Genomic DNA, 18,736 nt, shown 5'->3' with positions numbered 1-18,736 from the left:
ATGTGAAGCCTCCCTTTATCTTCAAATATGTATATGTCTGTTGTCCACCAAAGGATTTATTTTGCTTCAATGACCTCACCTTAAATGGATTTTCACGGATGTAGTTTTTTTTTGACAACTGGGGCTAAAAATCACTGTATCTGTAGTGTGTAACAATAAATGTACTATATTAACCCAATGTTCAATATAAGACATTTATTAAAATAGTAACAAGGACATTTTAAAATGCTGCACATTTGAAAAATTCAGTACACCGAAAAATTATGAACAAGAATTGTGAGCAATATCCCTTAAATGGCAGCTGCAGATTGATCCCACTCATCTTTTTTCAGGAGGTCAGTCTCTTATAAAGATCTCTGACAAGTATGAGAGAGTTATTACAGCAGACGCTCCTCCTCTTGCCTATTTTTGGCTGGCTGCCCTGCTGAATCGTGCACATTAAATCTATGCAACACCATGATAAAAGTGTGTACTCTAGCACTCATTTGAAAACCGACTCATTTAAAAACAATAACATCTGACCTGAATAATGCTTTCTAATAGCCAACAGCATTTACAATCTATTATCACCATTATCTCAAACCCATTATCTTTATTACAAATAACCCAACTCAGTCATGGAATTTAAAGACTATTTCTCTATAACATCTTTCTAGGTCTCCTCACCATGAACCTCTCAGACCAGATTTCATTCCTCTTCAGCTGTAATGTCAGCCCAAGTGACATGCCACAGCTTGACATAAGTGTCTCCAAAAGAGAGCCGCTGACAATCGCTGTCCCCATGACCATCTTCTACAGCATCATCTTCCTGTTTGGAGTATGAACATTCTATTTACTGGACACACGTGACACGCAAGCCAATTCTCACTTCTGAATTACAACACAAATAAGTATATGTGATGATAAAATACAGCAGCAGCCACAATACTAGTCATACAGTGTTAATGATATGCTGACAGCAAACAATACATTTGTTTCATTATGTAGACCACTAACTGTTGTCTCATTATGCTCTACAGGTCTTATTCAATGGTGTGAGCATATTGACCCTCCTCATGGATGCTCATATGAGAGTCAGTGCCATTCGTTTCTACCTTCTCAGCCTAGTCATATCAGGTACACACTACTACCATACATCTTCATTCAAGCAAAGTGACATTTAAAATTAGAATTAAATATATATATTTATAATGAAATTAAGTGTGTAATGGACATTTAATTGGCAAATTGGCAAATGGCATTTGAAATTGAATCATTTGCAATTATGCCCAGTGCAGGGTTTCTTTTAGGCTTGTTTTCTAAATGATCTCACTTATATAGCGCTTTTCAATCTTCACGGTTCCCAAAGTGCTTTACAGATAAGTGTCATTCACCCATTCACTCACACACCAATGGCGACCAAGCTGCCATGCAAGGTGCTGGCCTCCATCGGGAGCAGCTTAGGGTTCAGTGTCTTGTTCAAGGACACTTCGTCATGATGGGGGATTGAATTCATACAGTGGATGTCGTATAACATATTAATTTAATTTGTATCAATAGGCCCCAATCATGGCATGCTTTTGATTTTTCACATTCCATTTCATTAAAAATATGGCCATGTTATACTTTGGAGTACACTGAAAATATTGAATCCTTTATTTTAATTTGTGCAAGCGATAATGTATTTCAAACCTGATAATGACTGGCGTATATAATTTCGATTTGAAAGTTTACTTTTAAACACAGCTACAATATATTGCCTACTTCAAGGACCCACCCTCAGTATATATTTGCTCAATGACCTTCATCTTCTTCTCTTTCAATTTTAGACATTCTGCAGCTGTTGACTATTCCGGTAACTTTGTATCGGTACTACTGGGAGAGCTACCCATGGCGTCTGGGCCAAGCTGTATGTAAGGTCTACTTCATGGTCCGCCAAGTGTACTGCGCCACGACAAGCTGGGTTATTGTGACCTTCACCACAGAGCGCTATGCAGCCATTTGCCACCCCATGTGGTCTGTCTCCAGCCTGAAGGTTGAGTACTTGCACAAATTAAACATACAGTTTTGTGTCCTACATACAACATCAAATGCAAAAAAAGCTTAGGGATGTCTTCTAATAATTTGCCCACATTTGTCATTTGGCGTGATGCTCATGTTGGGTTTCTTCCCCAAAATCCATATAAAACATGTTCCTTGTTTATACTCAAAGAGTTGAGTATGCAGATAAACTGCAGAAGATACTGTATAAACCAATGAAAAGTAAAGCATGTGTCCAACTACAGGGTATTTTCATGTTCACAATATGTACACGCTACAGACATTTTTAAGATGCAAATATAGTTTTGGAAAAATAATATGATTTGAACCTGGCCATGAAATGAAATAATCATATAATATATAATATAATAATAAATAATCCTAACAAAATACAACTGGTCATAAAGAAAATTGAAGAAAATACAATAAGTGTAGCCTATATATTAAGCCTTTCATACACAAATAACAAATGGAATTTCCTACCCTCTCTCCTTCCTATCCAACAGAAGTCTCGCTTGCCGTGCCTTCTTTCAGTATGGATCATTTCTTTGGTCTCAGCAGTACCCTTTGCTCTGGTCTATGATCAGGCTCGTGCCTGCATCCTGGACTACAAGGCCACCACACGAGAAGACGCCTTCCATGTCTCCACAATGTGTGAGATGACCGAGCCTGATCCTGCACACATCTACAAAGGAGCTTTACTCCTGAGAGCAGGGTTCTTCTTTCTGGTGAGTTAAGTGCTGTTCGACAGATTGCTTATCTGCACAGGTACTCAACATGCCTCTTCAACTACAGGTCCCACTGGTCTCCATCTTTATTCTCTATCTGCTCATCCTGCTCTACCTGAGGAAGAACGGACGTCAAAGGAGAAACATGGGTCTCACACGGCCGGATCCAGAAGGAAGACGAGATATCCAGTGCCATCAGAATGGAAAGCTGCTTTTAAATGAAAAGAGGGCTCTAAAACTCATGGGTGAGCGGTGTAAAATTATAAAACCTTGTTTATGTCTTGAGGTGGTGGCATAGTAAATCTCCCTAGTGCTTTGATTTATCTCAGTCTGATGAAGGCCTTGTGAAGGTCTAAGAGTCCGTTCACTCCAGAAAGTGGGACATTGAATTTCATTCACATGTCTTTGCAAAGTAGGTGAAACTGGAAACTTAGTGACTAGTTGAGCTCTCGTTTGCTAACCAGACAATAAATTAGCACATTTATTTCATTTACATCCAATCTTGTCTCAAGACTGACTGCAATCCATTTAAAATATCTTTTGTTTCTACTCCGATAGAAAAGGGTGATATAAAATTGGAAGCTAATATGCTACTGTAGCTTCCTCCATTTGGAACACTTCCATTCTCGCAGTTCCCACAAAGGTCAGCACTGTCAAGAATGCCGTAAATACGCAAGTTCAAAGTTGAACCCTCACACCTGATGAAAAAGAGAATACTACTCTCCTCTCTTCTTCCTCTACTCTCTTCTTTTGGCGTCTTCCCTCTGCCAGGCTCATATTAGATAAGACCTACCCTCTTGAGGTTTCACAACCAATCAGAAATGACAAATGGCAATCTGTGACTGAGACAATGCAAACCAGGCCTGAAATTTCATAATTTTAGAGGCAAGGCCTTTGAGATTATGAATTTTTTGAGGGCACAAAGGCCAAATGCCAGGGCAATAAGGCCATCAAATAAAACAATGTTTTAAAGTTGTAATCCTTAAGATTTCAGTCCTGGTTGATCTGGCGACATCTGTGGTTAGTGGTGGTAGGCCTAACAGGAAGTGTGGTTTAATAATACTTCAGGTCATAGAAATCTGGGGGCAGCAAAACAAACCATTCTCATTTTAATAAAGAAGTCAGGCTATAGTTGACCTTTTCCATCATTCTGAGAGTGACTGTGATCTGATTTTATTCTGCACACAGCATGAGTCTGCGAACAGCAGGGCACAGTGGAAGGAGTTACCTCGCTGAGAAGTTGGGGGTGTGCAGTCTGTCGCCTGCTGCTCTTCATCTAACAGTTCACTGTGGCTGCTCCTTCTTGTGGAATTACTCCCTGCAATACTTCAAACTGATCCGCTCCGTCAAAAAATGTCGAAAATGACCGTAGACGCATTTTTGTCATTGCTAATCTGCATATCCATGGCCCCCATGAAATTCCTGCCCTGCTGCAAACCTTCAGCTTTGGTCGATGAGATAGCAGCAGCAGAGAGGCTGGACTCCCTATCAAGTGTTGTTGATGGCAGCCTGAAGTTACCTCATGGCATGCAGTCAGCATCTGTCCTACATATTTTATTAACATCTTCCATGTGTTGTTTTCCAGGTGCAGCCGTGGTGGCCTTTTTTGTTTGCAACTTTCCAGACATTGCCTCGTCGCTGATGCAGGTCTATGTGGTTGTGTGGTCCGACACCGTCCTTTCTGCCTACACAATCCTGAAATCGTACTTGTCACTTCCACTGTGGTATATCAATGGTGCTCTGGACCCGCTGCTTTTCTGTATTTCCTCGCACACATTTCGCAGGGCGTGCTGGAGAACTCTGGTTAGGCTCAGACCTCACTGCTACTGGAAGTATGGGGGCATGTCTTGGCTGTGGCAGAGAAGTTCTAGCGAAGAAGCAAGCACAACAGCCAGAGAGAGGATTGATGATAAATACTATAGAGAGAAGATGGACAAAAAGAGAAATACAGTCACTAACAAATCAGATCAGAGTAATGAGGATAGCCATGAAAGCCCTCACAACAAGCACTCTGAATTGTGAGTGTTTTACTCTTTCACACTGTTAAAGAAATGTAGCACCTTGGGATAAAAAAAAACGAAATATATTTTTTTCCCTATAACTTGAGTGTTATGAAATCTAGGTGTCATATGCTATCAGTCCTTTTTTGTGGAATTTATTCATTGTCATGCCAAGTAACATTTCTGTTCTTTCAGATGCTTTTTGGATATAGCTACAAATATGTGTTTAGTGTGTAACTGTACATGTGACATACCCATTCATTTTTCAATCAAAAGAACACAGAGGAGCGACAAAATGGGAAGATTAAAGAAGTTAAAAAGAAATGTCTGATCCTTGCACTAGCCTGTAACAGTGTCAGATAATGGGTTAGCAGCCTGAATGAGTCACAGACATGTTGCTTTCGGACAGTGTTAATCACAATCGTGCTTTATTTTATTCTAGCTTAAAAAAAACCCCAGTTTGGAGCTGATTTAGCTGAACATACATTTTTGAACATAACTAATTTTGTCTGTACGTTTCATGATATACAGTATGTTTCTGAAATATATTTTAAACCTTTGTTAATCTTGTATTTTGCATGTGATATAAATACATAATTCTGACAAATATCTGGATTTTGTATGAATGGAGTGGAGTAGAAAAGTCTTTTGTGTTGTCAAGGCAACCAACAGCACGATGACTAGCTGAGAGTGAGCCTATCAACCCACTATAAATACATGCAGCTTCTCAAGGTGACTTGTTGATATATAGATACCCCATTCATGTGCACAGCCTTATGCCAGTTAGTGGAGCATTTAGCAGCCAAAGAACCAAACATTTCCGTCAGGCCAGACCTACAGTAAAAGGGGAGTAAATACTGGACTTACATTCGTCAGGTGGACAGAAACTCAACTCCAAATTAATGTTAATGTCGCTCTATAAATAAACCAGTTTCCTAATACACCAACTTTACGACACAGTAATATGTCAATGTTTGACAAAAGTGAAGACTGGTCCGTCCTTTTAATTACAGTTTTTTTGTTCCTGATACCAACATTTCCCTTTTTTTGGTACACAAACATATTGGTACAGGTATGTGCATAGTAGTGTACGAGGAATATCGCCCCTCCCGACAGTTCAGCCGTCTTGACGTTAATATTCCAGCCAATCACAGCGCCGTGGGCGTGACTAAAGATGAAACAGCGGAAGATTCAAAACGAAGATGGCGGCTGAAAAGGATCCCCAAAACAAACACAAACTGAACAGAAGGTACCAACTTTTCGTTTAGTATGTCGTCAAATGAAAATATTACAAAACTACGATATAACGTGTATGTTTCCTGCATGATTAGTACTCTTAAAATATCTGTTGTTTTAAACGACTCTTTATTGTAATTTATTAACAGACGTGCTAGCGTTAGCCAACGTAGCTAACCTAGCAACAATTTGTTAAGCTAACATTAGATAACTTTAATCCGCTAATGAATGCTACATATCGGCCACCTTCTGTTTTAACTGCTGAATTTTAGGTACCACGTCGAAGCTTTACTCTTCCACTGTGCCTCAAGATGAACCACAACCAAGCCTCTGTGTTTCTCTTTAACAGGGGAACAAAATGCAGTGTGTTTATCAGCCACGAAAAGCCAAACGCAAGCCAGCCTGTGATTTTTAACCCAGACTTCTTTGTGGAGAGGCTGAGATATGAGCATCCACAGGCCTTCACGGATTTGATACTGAGCAATATCACTCGACTCATAGACCTTCCAGGGGATGAGTTTTCCCAGCTCACCGGAGAGTCTGAGCTTAGGGTGCCCTCCGCCAGTGGCTTTCTACGCTCCTTCAACTTCCTGAAACGGAAAGGTTAGGCAAACAGAGCCATTAGTGTGTTTACAGTCTTTGAAACGCTGTTTTAGACAAATATTTGTCTAAAACATTTTTATATGTTATTGCATTAGAAAGGGTAAATAACCTAGAAAAGAACTACTGTTCATTTATCCACAGACGTCACAGTACAGCACCTCATTAAGCTCATTAATTAAGACTTTGGCAGACTTGCAATGCATTTATCTCCACTATTGCTGAAATGATTAATCGATTAACCAATTAATCAAACAGAAAATGAATACATTATAAAATAGTAAAGGAACAACATAATCTATAGTTAATTATTGGTTTCAGTAATTTTAATAAAGAAAAATATCAAACACTTAATGTTTCCTGCTCTTGCAAATGGGAGGGTTTCCTGCTATCTGTCTATAATATATATACAGTGCTTAACAAATTTATTAGACCACCACCCAGTGTAAGGTGTTTGCCACCGCTGCCCTAAATTAACAGTATTGCTCATTACCAAAATATTTTTTTATGTTTCTGTAATGGTTAATCCACCAGTATGTGCAAGCTCTTTAATCAAAATGATATCTTTAATGCTAAAATATAATTATTGTTGTTATCAATGAATTTTCAAATTTACTGTTTTACAAAAAAGCTGAAAAAAATAGTAACGCACATTATTATTTTTTGATTGAGATGCCAAATTAGAGTTATTTACTTGCATTCCTGCATTTTGTTTTAGTGGTTGTATGTTATTCTTGATTAATTTCTGACTTCTCAGAGAATTCCAGTGTGCTGGCTCAAATTTGGGTATAAAAACGTAAATTCAGTTTGAAATTCCGTAGGGAACTCACTGAGAAAGAAAGAGTCCAAATTAAAGCACTTCATGATTCTGGATGGTCTTTGAGACAAATAGGGCAAGACATAAAGTGTTCTCACAGTGTGGTCAAGTATGCCGTGGACTCGATTGTAGAGACTGGTACTTACAAAATGCGTCAAGGAAGAGGCCGAAAACGAAAGCTAACTGAAGCAGATGTCAGGCACCTCAAGATTTTAAGTACTAGAGACAGAAGGAAGACCACTGCTGATCTTCAGGCAGAGATTAATGCTTCTAGATCAGAATCTGAGCCATTATTGAGGCCTGCAAACATCCAAAAACGCCTGAAATTTGCCAGGGAGCACAAACACTGGACTGTAGATGACTGGAAGAAGGTATTCTGGACGGACAAGTCCAAGTTTGAACTCTTCGGTCAGCATCGTCGTGTTTATGTCCGCAGAAAAGCTGGAGAACGTTTCGATGCTAGATGCATTGCACCCACAGTGAAATACGGTGGAGATTCCATTATGGTATATTCATGTAATATACAGTGCTTAATATTTGTTTCCATTTGTGGAAACGGCATGGGCAAATTAGTTAAAATCAACGGTATCATGAACAAGAAGGTCTACCACAACATCTTGGTGCATCATGGAATCCCTTCTGGATTGAACCTGATTGGTCGTGGGTTCATATACCAAGAAGACAATGACCCCAAGCATGCTGCAAAGCTGTGCAGAGACTACTTGACCAAGAAAAGGGAATCTGGAGTACTGGAACTGATGGACTGGCCAAGTCAAAGTCCAGACTTGAATCCTGTTGAACAGATCTGGGATTTATTGAATTCAAAAATAGATCGCACAAAAGTTTCATCCAAAGCAAGTCTCTTGGAACAGCTACAAACTATTTGGAACTCAGTAACAAAGAGACTGTCAAAGTACATAAAAACAATGCCAGCAAGAATGCAAGCTGTTATCAGGGCCAAAGGAGGTCATACAAAACATTAAGATTTTTGGTTAATATATGTGAATAAGGACTATTTAGTTGTTCCAGTTTGTTATTTGCCTAATAAATAACAATACAATTTTTAGTTTGAAACAAGTTTTTGACAGATTTCTAAAATATTTTTGTTTTCTCGTTTTTATGAAATGTGGTCCAATAAATTTGTTAAGCACTGTATATTACATGGATATAGATATGATATGTAGGATTTATTTTGGGACTCTTGTATTGTAGTTGTATTGTAAACTGGCAACTGAGTTTACATAATATAATTGTGAAGTCCATAACCCAAATATATTTGATTTATCTGCTGATTATTTTCTTGCTTATTTTTTGGTCTATAAAATGACAGAAAATACTGAAAAATGCCAATCACAATTTCCTAAAGCCAAACTGTAAACAAATTGTCCAAAATCTAAAGATATTCAGTTTAATATCACATAGCTGGAGAAGCAGCTAATCTTCATAATTTAGAAACAGGAACAAGGGAAATATTTGGGATTTTTACGTGAAAAATTACTTAAACTATTAATTGATTGTCACAATAGTTGCCCAGTAGTTTTTTTTTTTTATTGATTGACTAATCAATTCATCGACAAATCATTTCTGGTTAATCGACAGATTCATTAATAATTAAAGTAATGGTTATTTTCAGTCTCTACACAAACCCTCTGCAGACTACACCTGTTTTGTTATTGTATTTATTTAAGTTGCCTTATTTGTAGGTAATATGGCTTTCTGCTGTTGTATATTATGTAACAAGTAGCAGCAGGTCCATGTGACAGATCTCACCGTGTCACTTGATGCCTTTCAGACAAAGGAGTGGTTTTTGGTGCACCGTTAACTGAAGAAGGAATAGCACAGATCTATCAGCTCATTGAGTACCTGAGTAAAAGTGAGTACCACATCATATACATGCATAACTTCTGCCCTGTGGAGGACACTTTGACCCAAAGCAGTTCATGATATCATGACTACATGCATTTTGCATTCGTGACCTCAGAAGTAGACAAATCCCTAACCATGACAGTAATTGTGTCAGGTTGCCAGTCAAATTGCTTGATCAGCCTGTATCTTAAACTTGGAAAAGAATTGGATTTGTTAACGATCAAGGATACATCCTAACTCTTTCTGTTCTTTAATGTAGCTGGAGAGCACTGAATTAGCATGAGGTCATGGTTTATTTCTTGAAAGCGGTGATGTCATTCCCTGAAAGTGGACACTGGGAGCAAATGCTTGGGTGAATAATTTATTTATCTGAAAGCACTTTGCTCCTGCTGTCTCCCTCCCTCCATTTCATTCACTCTGTCTTGCTCTCACTTCTGTGTCTTTGTCTCCCCATGTCTCCTTCACTCTGTGTCTACCCGCCTACACACCATATCTCTCTTTTACTTCTCGTCTTTGGCTGTCTCTCTACATCTTTCTCTCCCACCCCTCAGACCTTCATGTGGAGGGGTTGTTCCGTGTGCCAGGCCACAGCCTAAGGCAGGCAGCCCTGAGGGAGATGCTGAATGGTGGGGCAGAGATAGATCTAGAGACAGGCGACTTCCACCCCAATGATGCGGCAACATTGCTCAAAGCCTACCTGGGAGAGCTGCCAGAGCCTCTGCTCACGCACAGACACTATCATGCTCACCTGAAGATTGGAGGTGTGTTGGTTGACTCATACACAGTTCCTTGTCATAGCTCAAGATTAAATAATATTCAGATCAATGTAAAGTCAAGAACAGAAAATAGTAGTGACCCCCTTGCTCTTTTGTAATAATTCTCTCATCTGCTGTCTCCAGAGCTGACTCGCTTTGATGATGGGGGGGATAAGACGAATGTGCCCGACAAGGAACGCCAGATTGAGGCATTTCAGCTGCTATTTATGCTGCTCCCACCAGCCAACCGCAGCCTGTTGAAGTTGCTGCTGGACCTGCTGTACCACACCGCTCGCAATCAGCACATCAACAAGATGTCTGCTATCAATCTAGCCACAATGTTTGCTCCACACATCATCTGGCCCAAAAATGTGAGGACCTTAGATTCATTTTTTTCCCTACTTTTCTGAGTATGTTACAACTATCTCCACTATGTTTGCGGTTAGGTGAACCACAACTGCAACAGTTTTCTTGTATTTGTTAGGCTTAATGTTTTTTGTGTATTTTTTTGCTACAGGTTATGGCAAGTGATCTGCAGGGAAACATTGAGAAACTGAATAATGGTGTAGCATTCCTCATCAGGCACTCACAAAAACTGTTCAAGGTAAGCAGCCTGTTTCTCTTATTCTGTAACTGTGTTTTGGCTTATAAACTATGTACACACTCAAAACACGTTTTTCTCTGTTGTTGCTTTTCTCTGTCCGATAGGAACATCAACATGAGGTGTGATTGTGTCTGTTGAGGTTGTCTGTATTCTGTACTAAACTATACTTTCATGTCAAAACAAAACACAGGCAGGCCTTTGTAATATTTCAATAGTTGTTTGAGATGATGATGTTTCCTCTATTAGTTGAAGTGTTTTCTCTGCTTCGAATTGTGGTGTTGTTGTTGCCAGGGTTACCAGAAATGCAAACAGGGTAAGGAGAAAGAATACAGAATTTACATGTGAAAGGTAAATTAATAAAAGTTATTTGTTTTTAAAAGTGTCTCAGCAGCCTTTTAGATCCTTACGACTGACTTATATTTCTTCATTCACATTCACATTAATATATATTGATGTATTATAGCAGGCATGGTTTACCTGCTATGTTTGACACACATTTGAACATTGGCAGCTTTAATACACCATGCTTTATGTTAAATTTCTAAATAGCAACCATATGAATCCATGGCACACTAGATTAATTCTTCAGAATGATCTTTCATCAGAGGATTTAATTTATGTGTTTACTTTTATTGAAGGCACCTGCATACGTCAAAGAATATACCCGCTTATACTTCACAGGATCAAAAACTCTTCAATCAAAGGTTGGTGTTTTTGTTCTTTTTGCTATTTCTAACTAAATTAATCTTAATGAAAAGAGTGTGTTAGCAATGCATGTCGTTTATCTGTAAAGGTATTTTCAAACCTCTCACACTTATTTTTTTCTTCACTAACTTTGGAATCCAGTAGCTTCAGTGTCTGATTAATTTTAGGTATGTCATGTTTAAACACAGAACCTGGAGAGACTGGTATCTGCTACTGGGCACTTAATAGAATGATTTTCAAAGTATGTTGAAATAAAACCTCTGAATACTGTGTGTTATTAGTATTCAGATTTTAAAGCTATTTCTTGTTCACATGTTTGCGTTGTTGTGTGACGTTGTGCAGTTGTGCACATTTTCTTGTGTTCATGTCTTTTGAAAAGAGTTTGTGGTTTCAGTGAGATAACAACAGATTAAAATATCTGGTCGCATGTTATCTCCGACCTTTCTAGGATGACTTGACACTCTGTTCTGGGACTAAAGATGGGCCTGTGTCTGCGGTGACAGCTGTCTGCGGAGCCTCCCCTTCTCCTTCCATGAGAACAACTGGCGATGAGGTCAGCAGCACCTGCACCATCAAGTCATCTGAGACTCGCAGTTATACTGAATCTGCTCTCAGGGAGCTATACCAGCAGGTCAACAACTTGCCCGAGTCTGCCAAGAAGAAGAAACTCATCAGACAGGTACGGTAGGCCAGCGTGCTCATTGTGAGGAGAAAGAACATACAGATAAACTACACTACTCACAAAAAGTTAGGGATATTCAGCTTTCACATGAAGTCGATTCACATTGAGCAGAAATGAGGAATGACTAACTTTTTGTGAGTAGTGTACTTGCACTCCAGCACCTACATTTGTTTTTGTTTTGTGTAGTTTGAAAAGCAGCCTTTGACACCTTCGGCTGACTCTCGGACACCATTCAGCAGGAAACATTGGCGTTCACGTTCTTTAGGTGGAATTATCAAGGTTTGTTGACAGTTATTACCAATAACCTTCACTTTTCAACCTCCATACCATTTTGTTCTTATTTTTGAGAAAATGAAAAAGAAAAACATTTTTGTTTACAATGAAAAATCTACAGGGTATCTTTAATACAGCACTACCCACTAAAAATGACTTTTTGTCACAAAACAGAGGAAGGTGTTGGGAAGCCAGGTGTTAACAGAGAAAGAAAACAGCAGACTGCAGAGTCCTCTACCCAGCGGTTCAATTGATGGCCAAGGAAGAGAAAACACCAACTGCGGAGGAGTAAGTATTGAATTGTTACACCACAAAGCAAACACATTTTATGAAACAAGTCTCAGCATGACGACCTGCGCCTTATGTAACAGAGCTATCAAATCGTCAGTATTAGAAAACATCATCACCTGTGGATACATGCTGACAATACAAAGTCAGGATGACTTTGAATACTACTGATATTTTAAATTTTAAATTACTTTAAATGAAAAATTCTAAATGTTTGAAAACGATGAAATTGTCTATCATATTTCCCTCTGATGATGAGGATGTACATGTATGGAGAATTACTCAAGTAGTAATTCACTTTTATTTAAACCAAACCAATTAAAATGTCACATTTAAATTGTGGGACAGCACGATTCCCTCCTAAAACTGTCATCAACTAGTGACAAGTACTTTTCCTCATGACTGTGCTGAAGGAGTTTGTCTGTGGTTCACCACAGGCAAGCCTGGCCTCACTTTGACTCAACAGTGCTTACATTGCTAATGATGCCTGTTGTACTCTGCTGAAAGGATTAAAAATGACCTTATCTTTTTTTCTCCCTCTCTCTCCTCAGCTTGTTCAGGATTAATCGTCTTTAAAAGAATGTGCTCTTCACAACTAAGGAAACATCAGTCTGACTGTTATGTTAGGGGTACTAAAGGATCTTCTTGAGGCGTCAAGACAAACTAAACAGTGTAATGCACTGTACATCTTTGTTTTGACACCATGTTTAGATCTGCTCAGCTGTTTTATCTTCTCAAAAAGTAATGTTTAAGTCTCAAAGGTTAGTAAGAAAGCAAGGAAATCACCAGAATTTCTTAGCCTAGTCCTAGCCTCTTAGTCTAGTAAGTTTTACTTAAGGGACATAAAAGAAGTTAATGGACAACAGTGAGGTTGTTCCATGCTTTATTTTAAGTCAGTGCAATTCACTAGTTGTCTTACCCAGTCTACAGGAGTTTCTTGTTCATTCATGATGTTCTGCAGGAAGCAAGTGACATATATTTACAGCAGTGAATTTGTGGGTATTTAGCTTTATCATCGACTGAAACGTGTTTATTTAATTTGCAAACGTAATTGTAATTTATTTTTTATTGGTCATCTGGATGTTTCAAGTCTTGCAATCCAGTACATCAGATGTGTTGATAAAATGTGACGTGCAGTCCTCTCTATTTAAATGTTAAAATTGAGAAAAGTTGAGTTAGACTCACATGGTCAATGCAGATCGTTCAAGACTTTCATTAGAAAAGTGGGGGATTCAGGTATGTGCCTTAAAGTGAATATATCTTATTTTACTGTGTAATGCCATTTTTATTTAACATTAAGATTTTTTCATTTTTTTCCATAGAATTCCCTATAGCTTTAAGAGTAAGCTGAAATTTCTATAAATAATTCATTCAAAACTAAAAGAGAAAGAAAAATGGAGGATGAGAGATACTGAGTTAAAGGCCAAATGATCAGCTCGTGTAAATTTATATAAATATTCTTTGTTTCCACTTTAGCTCAAATCTTGGGTGTCAACACTGTGATACTTTAAACTACTGCTACTTTAAACTACGTCTTGGTTTTATGTTATATTGTAGTTTTTCTCAGGCCAGTTTTGATTTTTATGCAACATTGTAAACTGCTTTATAGCTTTATATGCATTTGTATTTTTACATTTATTCAGCTTTTTAGTGCAAGAATTTTTATTGCTTTTTAAATTTTATTGCCTATTTTTTTTACCTTTTTTTAAATTTGGTTAGGAGAATGAATACAAGAGAAGATGAATCTGTTGTTCGACTTGCATTGTGGTTGTTAACCCAGGTGCTTTCTGGGAGAGTTTGAGCCACTGCCACTTTTAAAGCCTCCTTGTTGTCTTACTCTTTCAGTCGCAGTTTCCAGTTCAGTGGTCACTCTGCCAAGCTGTTACAAGTGAACTATAATGTGATAATTTCTGCATGTTCAACTGAATTGACCATGTAAACTGATGATATTGATGCTACTGTGAAGCTGAGCACCTCACTGTAATTAAAAGACAACAAGCTGCATTCTGTGTTTGTCTTTTTTTTTTGTTTTTTTGGGGCTGTAGACATGATTATGAACCTTTCCTTGTTTTGCCAATTTTCCCAAATGACGCCATGTATGGTATTCATTTCTTTGTCCCCCACTGGAAATTTGAGAAATGTTGCTATCTGCCGCTGTGATGCTGTTTTACTTGCAGCCACAAGGTGATGCTGTCTAGTTGCAAATAATTTAGTCAGCTACAACAGCTCAGTGTCCCTCGATCCAGTTGAAATAGAGACAATTGTTAAAGACAAGTCAGTAGGGAAAAAAAGCTGCTCATCAACTACTTCTGTCCTGTTAATAACCTAAATAAGTGCATATGTGAACGCTCAATATTTAATAAAATAAGAAAAAAAACGACAACCATTTGTTTATACAATATATATGACAATAAATGTTTTTTTATGCTTTTCTATCCTTTTATCTTTGACCTATCCCAACTTTAACAGTACATGACCTAATGTCCAGCAGGCAGAAAGCAAAACAAATTCAAATTAAACAAATGTGAAAACATATGTGCTGAAATGTACAGAGATGCCAAATACAAAAATCTGTTCTAGGCTAAATATGACCCACAATAATGAAAAGAAATACCCAGAAGGCCATCAAAGGGAAATTGTTGCTGTTTGCAGTAAATGATTTGCCCAAATTGAAGCTATTTTATGGAGTTGGAGGGTGAGTGGGTGGATAGTAAGAGTGAAGGCAGCTCTCCACAATAGGAGGAATGTCTCAGTGTGTCATTATGGTGTCCATGTCAATGCATGTTTGGTATTGTAAGTATATGTTGTAAACATCCGTGAGAATGGGCCTGCTTTTTCTCATGTTCTGTAAATATACAACAGACAGCTTCCATGATAGGAATAGTATTGTTTTACAGCCAAAACTCCACAGGGGTTTTATTTAGCATTCCTTCTCCAGAATGAGCATGATGACTGTAAAATGAGTCAGGCATAGTGTAATCAACTTTACATTATCTGGTGTGCACAAAAACCCACAAGCATATATGATGAGTGGATGTGATTTTGCTTTAAATGTATGCACTAAAAGACCTTTCAGAGGGAGCTAATTCTGTCTAGAACTACAGATAGTGAAATACCAGTAACAGGTCAATTCAATTCAAGGTTAAAATCCGGCATAGTTTTGTGCTTTTTTCAACATGGCAGTAGAGAGACTTTTCTTTCCTTTTCTCTGAGGCACAGCTCTTCTGAGAGTGAAATACAAATAACTTGAAGTATGCTGTGGAATTTTCTGGATGCTGAATTTGGTTTCTTTCTATTTTCTCTCTCTATCGAGCAGGTTTCAGTTTTCTAAGTCAAGCACACAGGAGCTAACGGATTCATTCCTCTGTTCAGCCACGAGCTGCTGCCAGATTTGTGTTGATGAAAGTTTGGTTCTTTGATTTCTAACTTTGGGTACAAGCTGTCGGGAAATATTTATTGAACTCCACAGGCTTCAAGAATACTGTGAATTTTTAAATTGGGTCTTATTCCACATCAATTGCAGTTAGCTCCTCATCTGAGGTCTTATGTTTTGCAAACTCTCCTCTCCCTGACTAATTGTAAATTGCTGCCTCCCACAGCTTTGAGAGCAGCAGAATAATTCCTGTTGTGTATTTGTGTGCATCCCCCCACCATTACCACTAAACACCACCGTCTCCTCTTTAATTAGCCATTCATAGAAGGAAGAGCTACACTGACACTTTTACCGGGACAGATGGGGCTTTTTTTCCAGACGCGTGTACACCTGCGTGTGCACGTATATACATATGCACGTGGTCAAGCAACAAAGCAGACAGATGCATACAAACTCAAATGTTTCTGCTTGCATCTCCCCTGCCTGTTTCCCCTTTTCTCCTTCTGCCTTTGTTAGTTAAAGTGAATGGGGTTCTTAGGTCTATGTCATTGTGCTGATGTTTATGTTGGGAGGGATCCACCCCGGAGCAAAGCCCTCTGTAGAACTGGACCAGAGACCAAGTGGATCGAGCTGAGCCAAGCACAGTCATGGTACTTTATTTTTAGCAAACTTTTAGTTACTTTTAGTTTTTAAAAATGGTGAGTAGTTACCAAGCAGGAACTAACTGCTAATCAATGAATAGAAGCAGTTGTTCCTGACTAACTCTGAATAAAGAATTATATCGTAAGTTGTACAAAAACAAAAAATAAAACTGACATCCTATGCAAATCAATTTACGAGCTAGTGTATAATTAGTTTCTGGATATCTGTGAATCTCTACATGAGCGCCTAATGAGTTATTCTTGATTAATGCTGAATCAGGTGTTAAATGGCACTAAACCAATAACCACCATGTAAAATAAAGCATCGCCTTAAATGAGTGGGCTTAAAACTTGTAACTAATATTCATGTATAATAGGAATAGCAGCCTAAGTATTACTTATTGTTTTTATGCCATTTAGCAGCTGATTCAGCATTAATCAAGAGTGCTTCATTACAGATATCTAGGATCTAATCATTACATTGGGTCAATAAAAAGGTCAGCTGCAGGGACAGTTATAGAAGAAGTGCTTGTTGTTGCTCTTTTTCCTTGTTAACTTCTCTCTCAGTTTTCTGTACCTTATTTTAAAGTGTCACCATTTGTTTTATTGTGCGGATAACTGTGAACAATGCACTTTGGAGTGAAACTCATAAAAGAAAGAGGTCTGTTTCCTACCCACATCCAGAATACTAATTTGCAATTCCACGAACTGCAAATCAATATGCATTTGGAAAAGTTTCCTGAAAGCTACAATTACACTGTCAACAGCGGCTGGACTCTAATATATCCACTGTTTTAACTAAACGTCAACCTTTGCAAAATAATATTTATTAAGAATTCCTTTAAAGTAAATAATGGCCCGCAGACGCTGCTTATCATTCAAGTTTCCCTTCTCAACAGAGTCCAGTTTATGTTTTTAAGCTTTGAGTCTGCTTCAGGGAATGGATGGTCCTGGCATTAAGAGAGGGATTGTGTGCCAGTTACTCCCATAAATCCAAATAACAGAGCAGGTTGTGAGTGTAGCTGTTTGTCTTTTCATTTGTATATATTAGGATATAATCTCTGTTCCTGTGCCTATGCTAATCTTAAAATATAGTGTTGACTTACTTTTTATGGCTGTGGTTTGCCTTCATGAGTATTTGTATGTCTGTGTGTGTGTGTGTGTGTGTGTGTGTGTGTGTGTGCGCGCTTTTCCACCGCAGTTCCCTGCTGCAGCTTCTGTCTGTGTGGCCACACTTGATATACATGTTAAAACCCACATTTACAGATTATTTATTCCAGCTTTTTGCCTCCTAGGACTGAGGTGTTGATTCCTCTCTTCCCCTGTGGATTCTCCTACGTTACATGTACGCATTCACACACACACACACACACACAGCCCAGTTTCCCCACAGCCTCTCCCTTCGGGCAGGGGTTATGCAGTGTCATGCAGGTTAGGTCTCTCTCTAGGGGTTCGCCTGGAGGCAAACCTGAGAGAAAAGAAGGAGTGGAGTGATTGAAAAAAATAGAAAAAGAAAGATACTTGGAGTAGATTTGTATTGTGAATAGACTCAAGAGAATGAAAGAGGGATCTCAAGAATGAGAGTGAGTTCAGGCAGGGTTCTGGGGGGGTGGGGGGTGTTGTGTGAGGAGGGAGAGGTGTGGGGGAGGAGAGGGGGGGTAGGGGTGGAGTCGGGGGCTCTGCTATTTGTAGATCCTTGTGATGGATGACTGGTGTGTGTATGTGTGTGTATGCAAGAGAGAGAGAGAGAGAGAGAGAGACAGGCTTTTTTTTCTTTCTGCTCTTTCCCTATTCCCTCTCTCTTCAGGCGAGCAGAGCAGAGCGGGACTGAGTGAGAGGAGGACAGAGACGCAGACGTGTGCAGACCAGAGCTCAGCAACTCCACAAAGACAAGAGAGGAGAAGAGTTTGCAAGGAGAAAAATAAGAGAAAGAAAACAGCTTTTTTTTTACATCAGCAAACTGTGGTGGATATCATACCTACATCAAAAGAAATCTAGAAGAACAAAAAGGATTTTCTTTGCTCCACAGCTAAGAGGAAAATAGTGGCATTTGTTATAGTTTTGTCTTGTATTTATATTCACCACAAATATAGAATTAGAGGACTTGCGAGGTGTAGCAGGTCCTGTTTTTTTTGCAGAGAAGCAGAGA

The 18,736-nt window shown here is 38.7% G+C and overlaps 2 protein-coding genes across 2 annotated transcripts; both read left to right on the top strand.

Moving 5' to 3' along the window:
* The first annotated feature begins 667 nt into the window (after nt 1-667).
* On the top strand, nt 668-5,251 carry LOC139294663 (pyrokinin-1 receptor-like). The gene is made up of 6 exons (XM_070916588.1): nt 668-817; nt 1,020-1,116; nt 1,809-2,014; nt 2,526-2,747; nt 2,815-2,992; nt 4,333-5,251. The coding sequence occupies exons 1-6, from the start codon at nt 668-670 to the stop codon at nt 4,767-4,769; spliced, it is 1,290 nt and encodes a 429-aa protein (XP_070772689.1). The 3' UTR covers nt 4,770-5,251.
* Nucleotides 5,252-5,949: 698 nt separating this feature from the next.
* On the top strand, nt 5,950-13,253 carry LOC139294344 (rho GTPase-activating protein 19-like). The gene is made up of 11 exons (XM_070916203.1): nt 5,950-5,996; nt 6,333-6,586; nt 9,193-9,273; nt 9,818-10,027; nt 10,166-10,392; nt 10,539-10,625; nt 11,264-11,329; nt 11,779-12,009; nt 12,199-12,291; nt 12,460-12,573; nt 13,125-13,253. Exons 1-11 carry the CDS (start codon nt 5,950-5,952, stop codon nt 13,137-13,139), a joined length of 1,425 nt encoding a protein of 474 aa, XP_070772304.1. The 3' UTR covers nt 13,140-13,253.
* The last annotated feature ends 5,483 nt before the right edge of the window (nt 13,254-18,736 follow it).

The sequence above is a fragment of the Enoplosus armatus genome, chromosome 12 (genome assembly GCF_043641665.1).
Source record: "Enoplosus armatus isolate fEnoArm2 chromosome 12, fEnoArm2.hap1, whole genome shotgun sequence".
Classification (NCBI taxonomy): domain Eukaryota; kingdom Metazoa; phylum Chordata; class Actinopteri; order Centrarchiformes; family Enoplosidae; genus Enoplosus; species Enoplosus armatus.
The sequence above is the reverse complement of the archived record's forward strand: the minus strand, read 5'-3'. Positions and strand labels throughout refer to the sequence as shown.

Bases quoted from the DNA above. Each gene is read 5' to 3' on its own strand.
- LOC139294663 (XM_070916588.1), top strand. From the start codon at position 668: ATGAACCTCTCAGACCAGATTTCATTCCTCTTCAGCTGTAATGTCAGC. The intron at 818-1,019 runs GTATGAACATTC...TATGCTCTACAG, and splicing joins GCATCATCTTCCTGTTTGGA to GTCTTATTCAATGGTGTGAG. The intron at 1,117-1,808 runs GTACACACTACT...TTTCAATTTTAG, and splicing joins TCTCAGCCTAGTCATATCAG to ACATTCTGCAGCTGTTGACT.
- LOC139294344 (XM_070916203.1), top strand. From the start codon at position 5,950: ATGGCGGCTGAAAAGGATCCCCAAAACAAACACAAACTGAACAGAAG. The intron at 10,393-10,538 runs GTGAGGACCTTA...TTTTTGCTACAG, and splicing joins ACATCATCTGGCCCAAAAAT to GTTATGGCAAGTGATCTGCA. The intron at 10,626-11,263 runs GTAAGCAGCCTG...CTTTTATTGAAG, and splicing joins ACTCACAAAAACTGTTCAAG to GCACCTGCATACGTCAAAGA.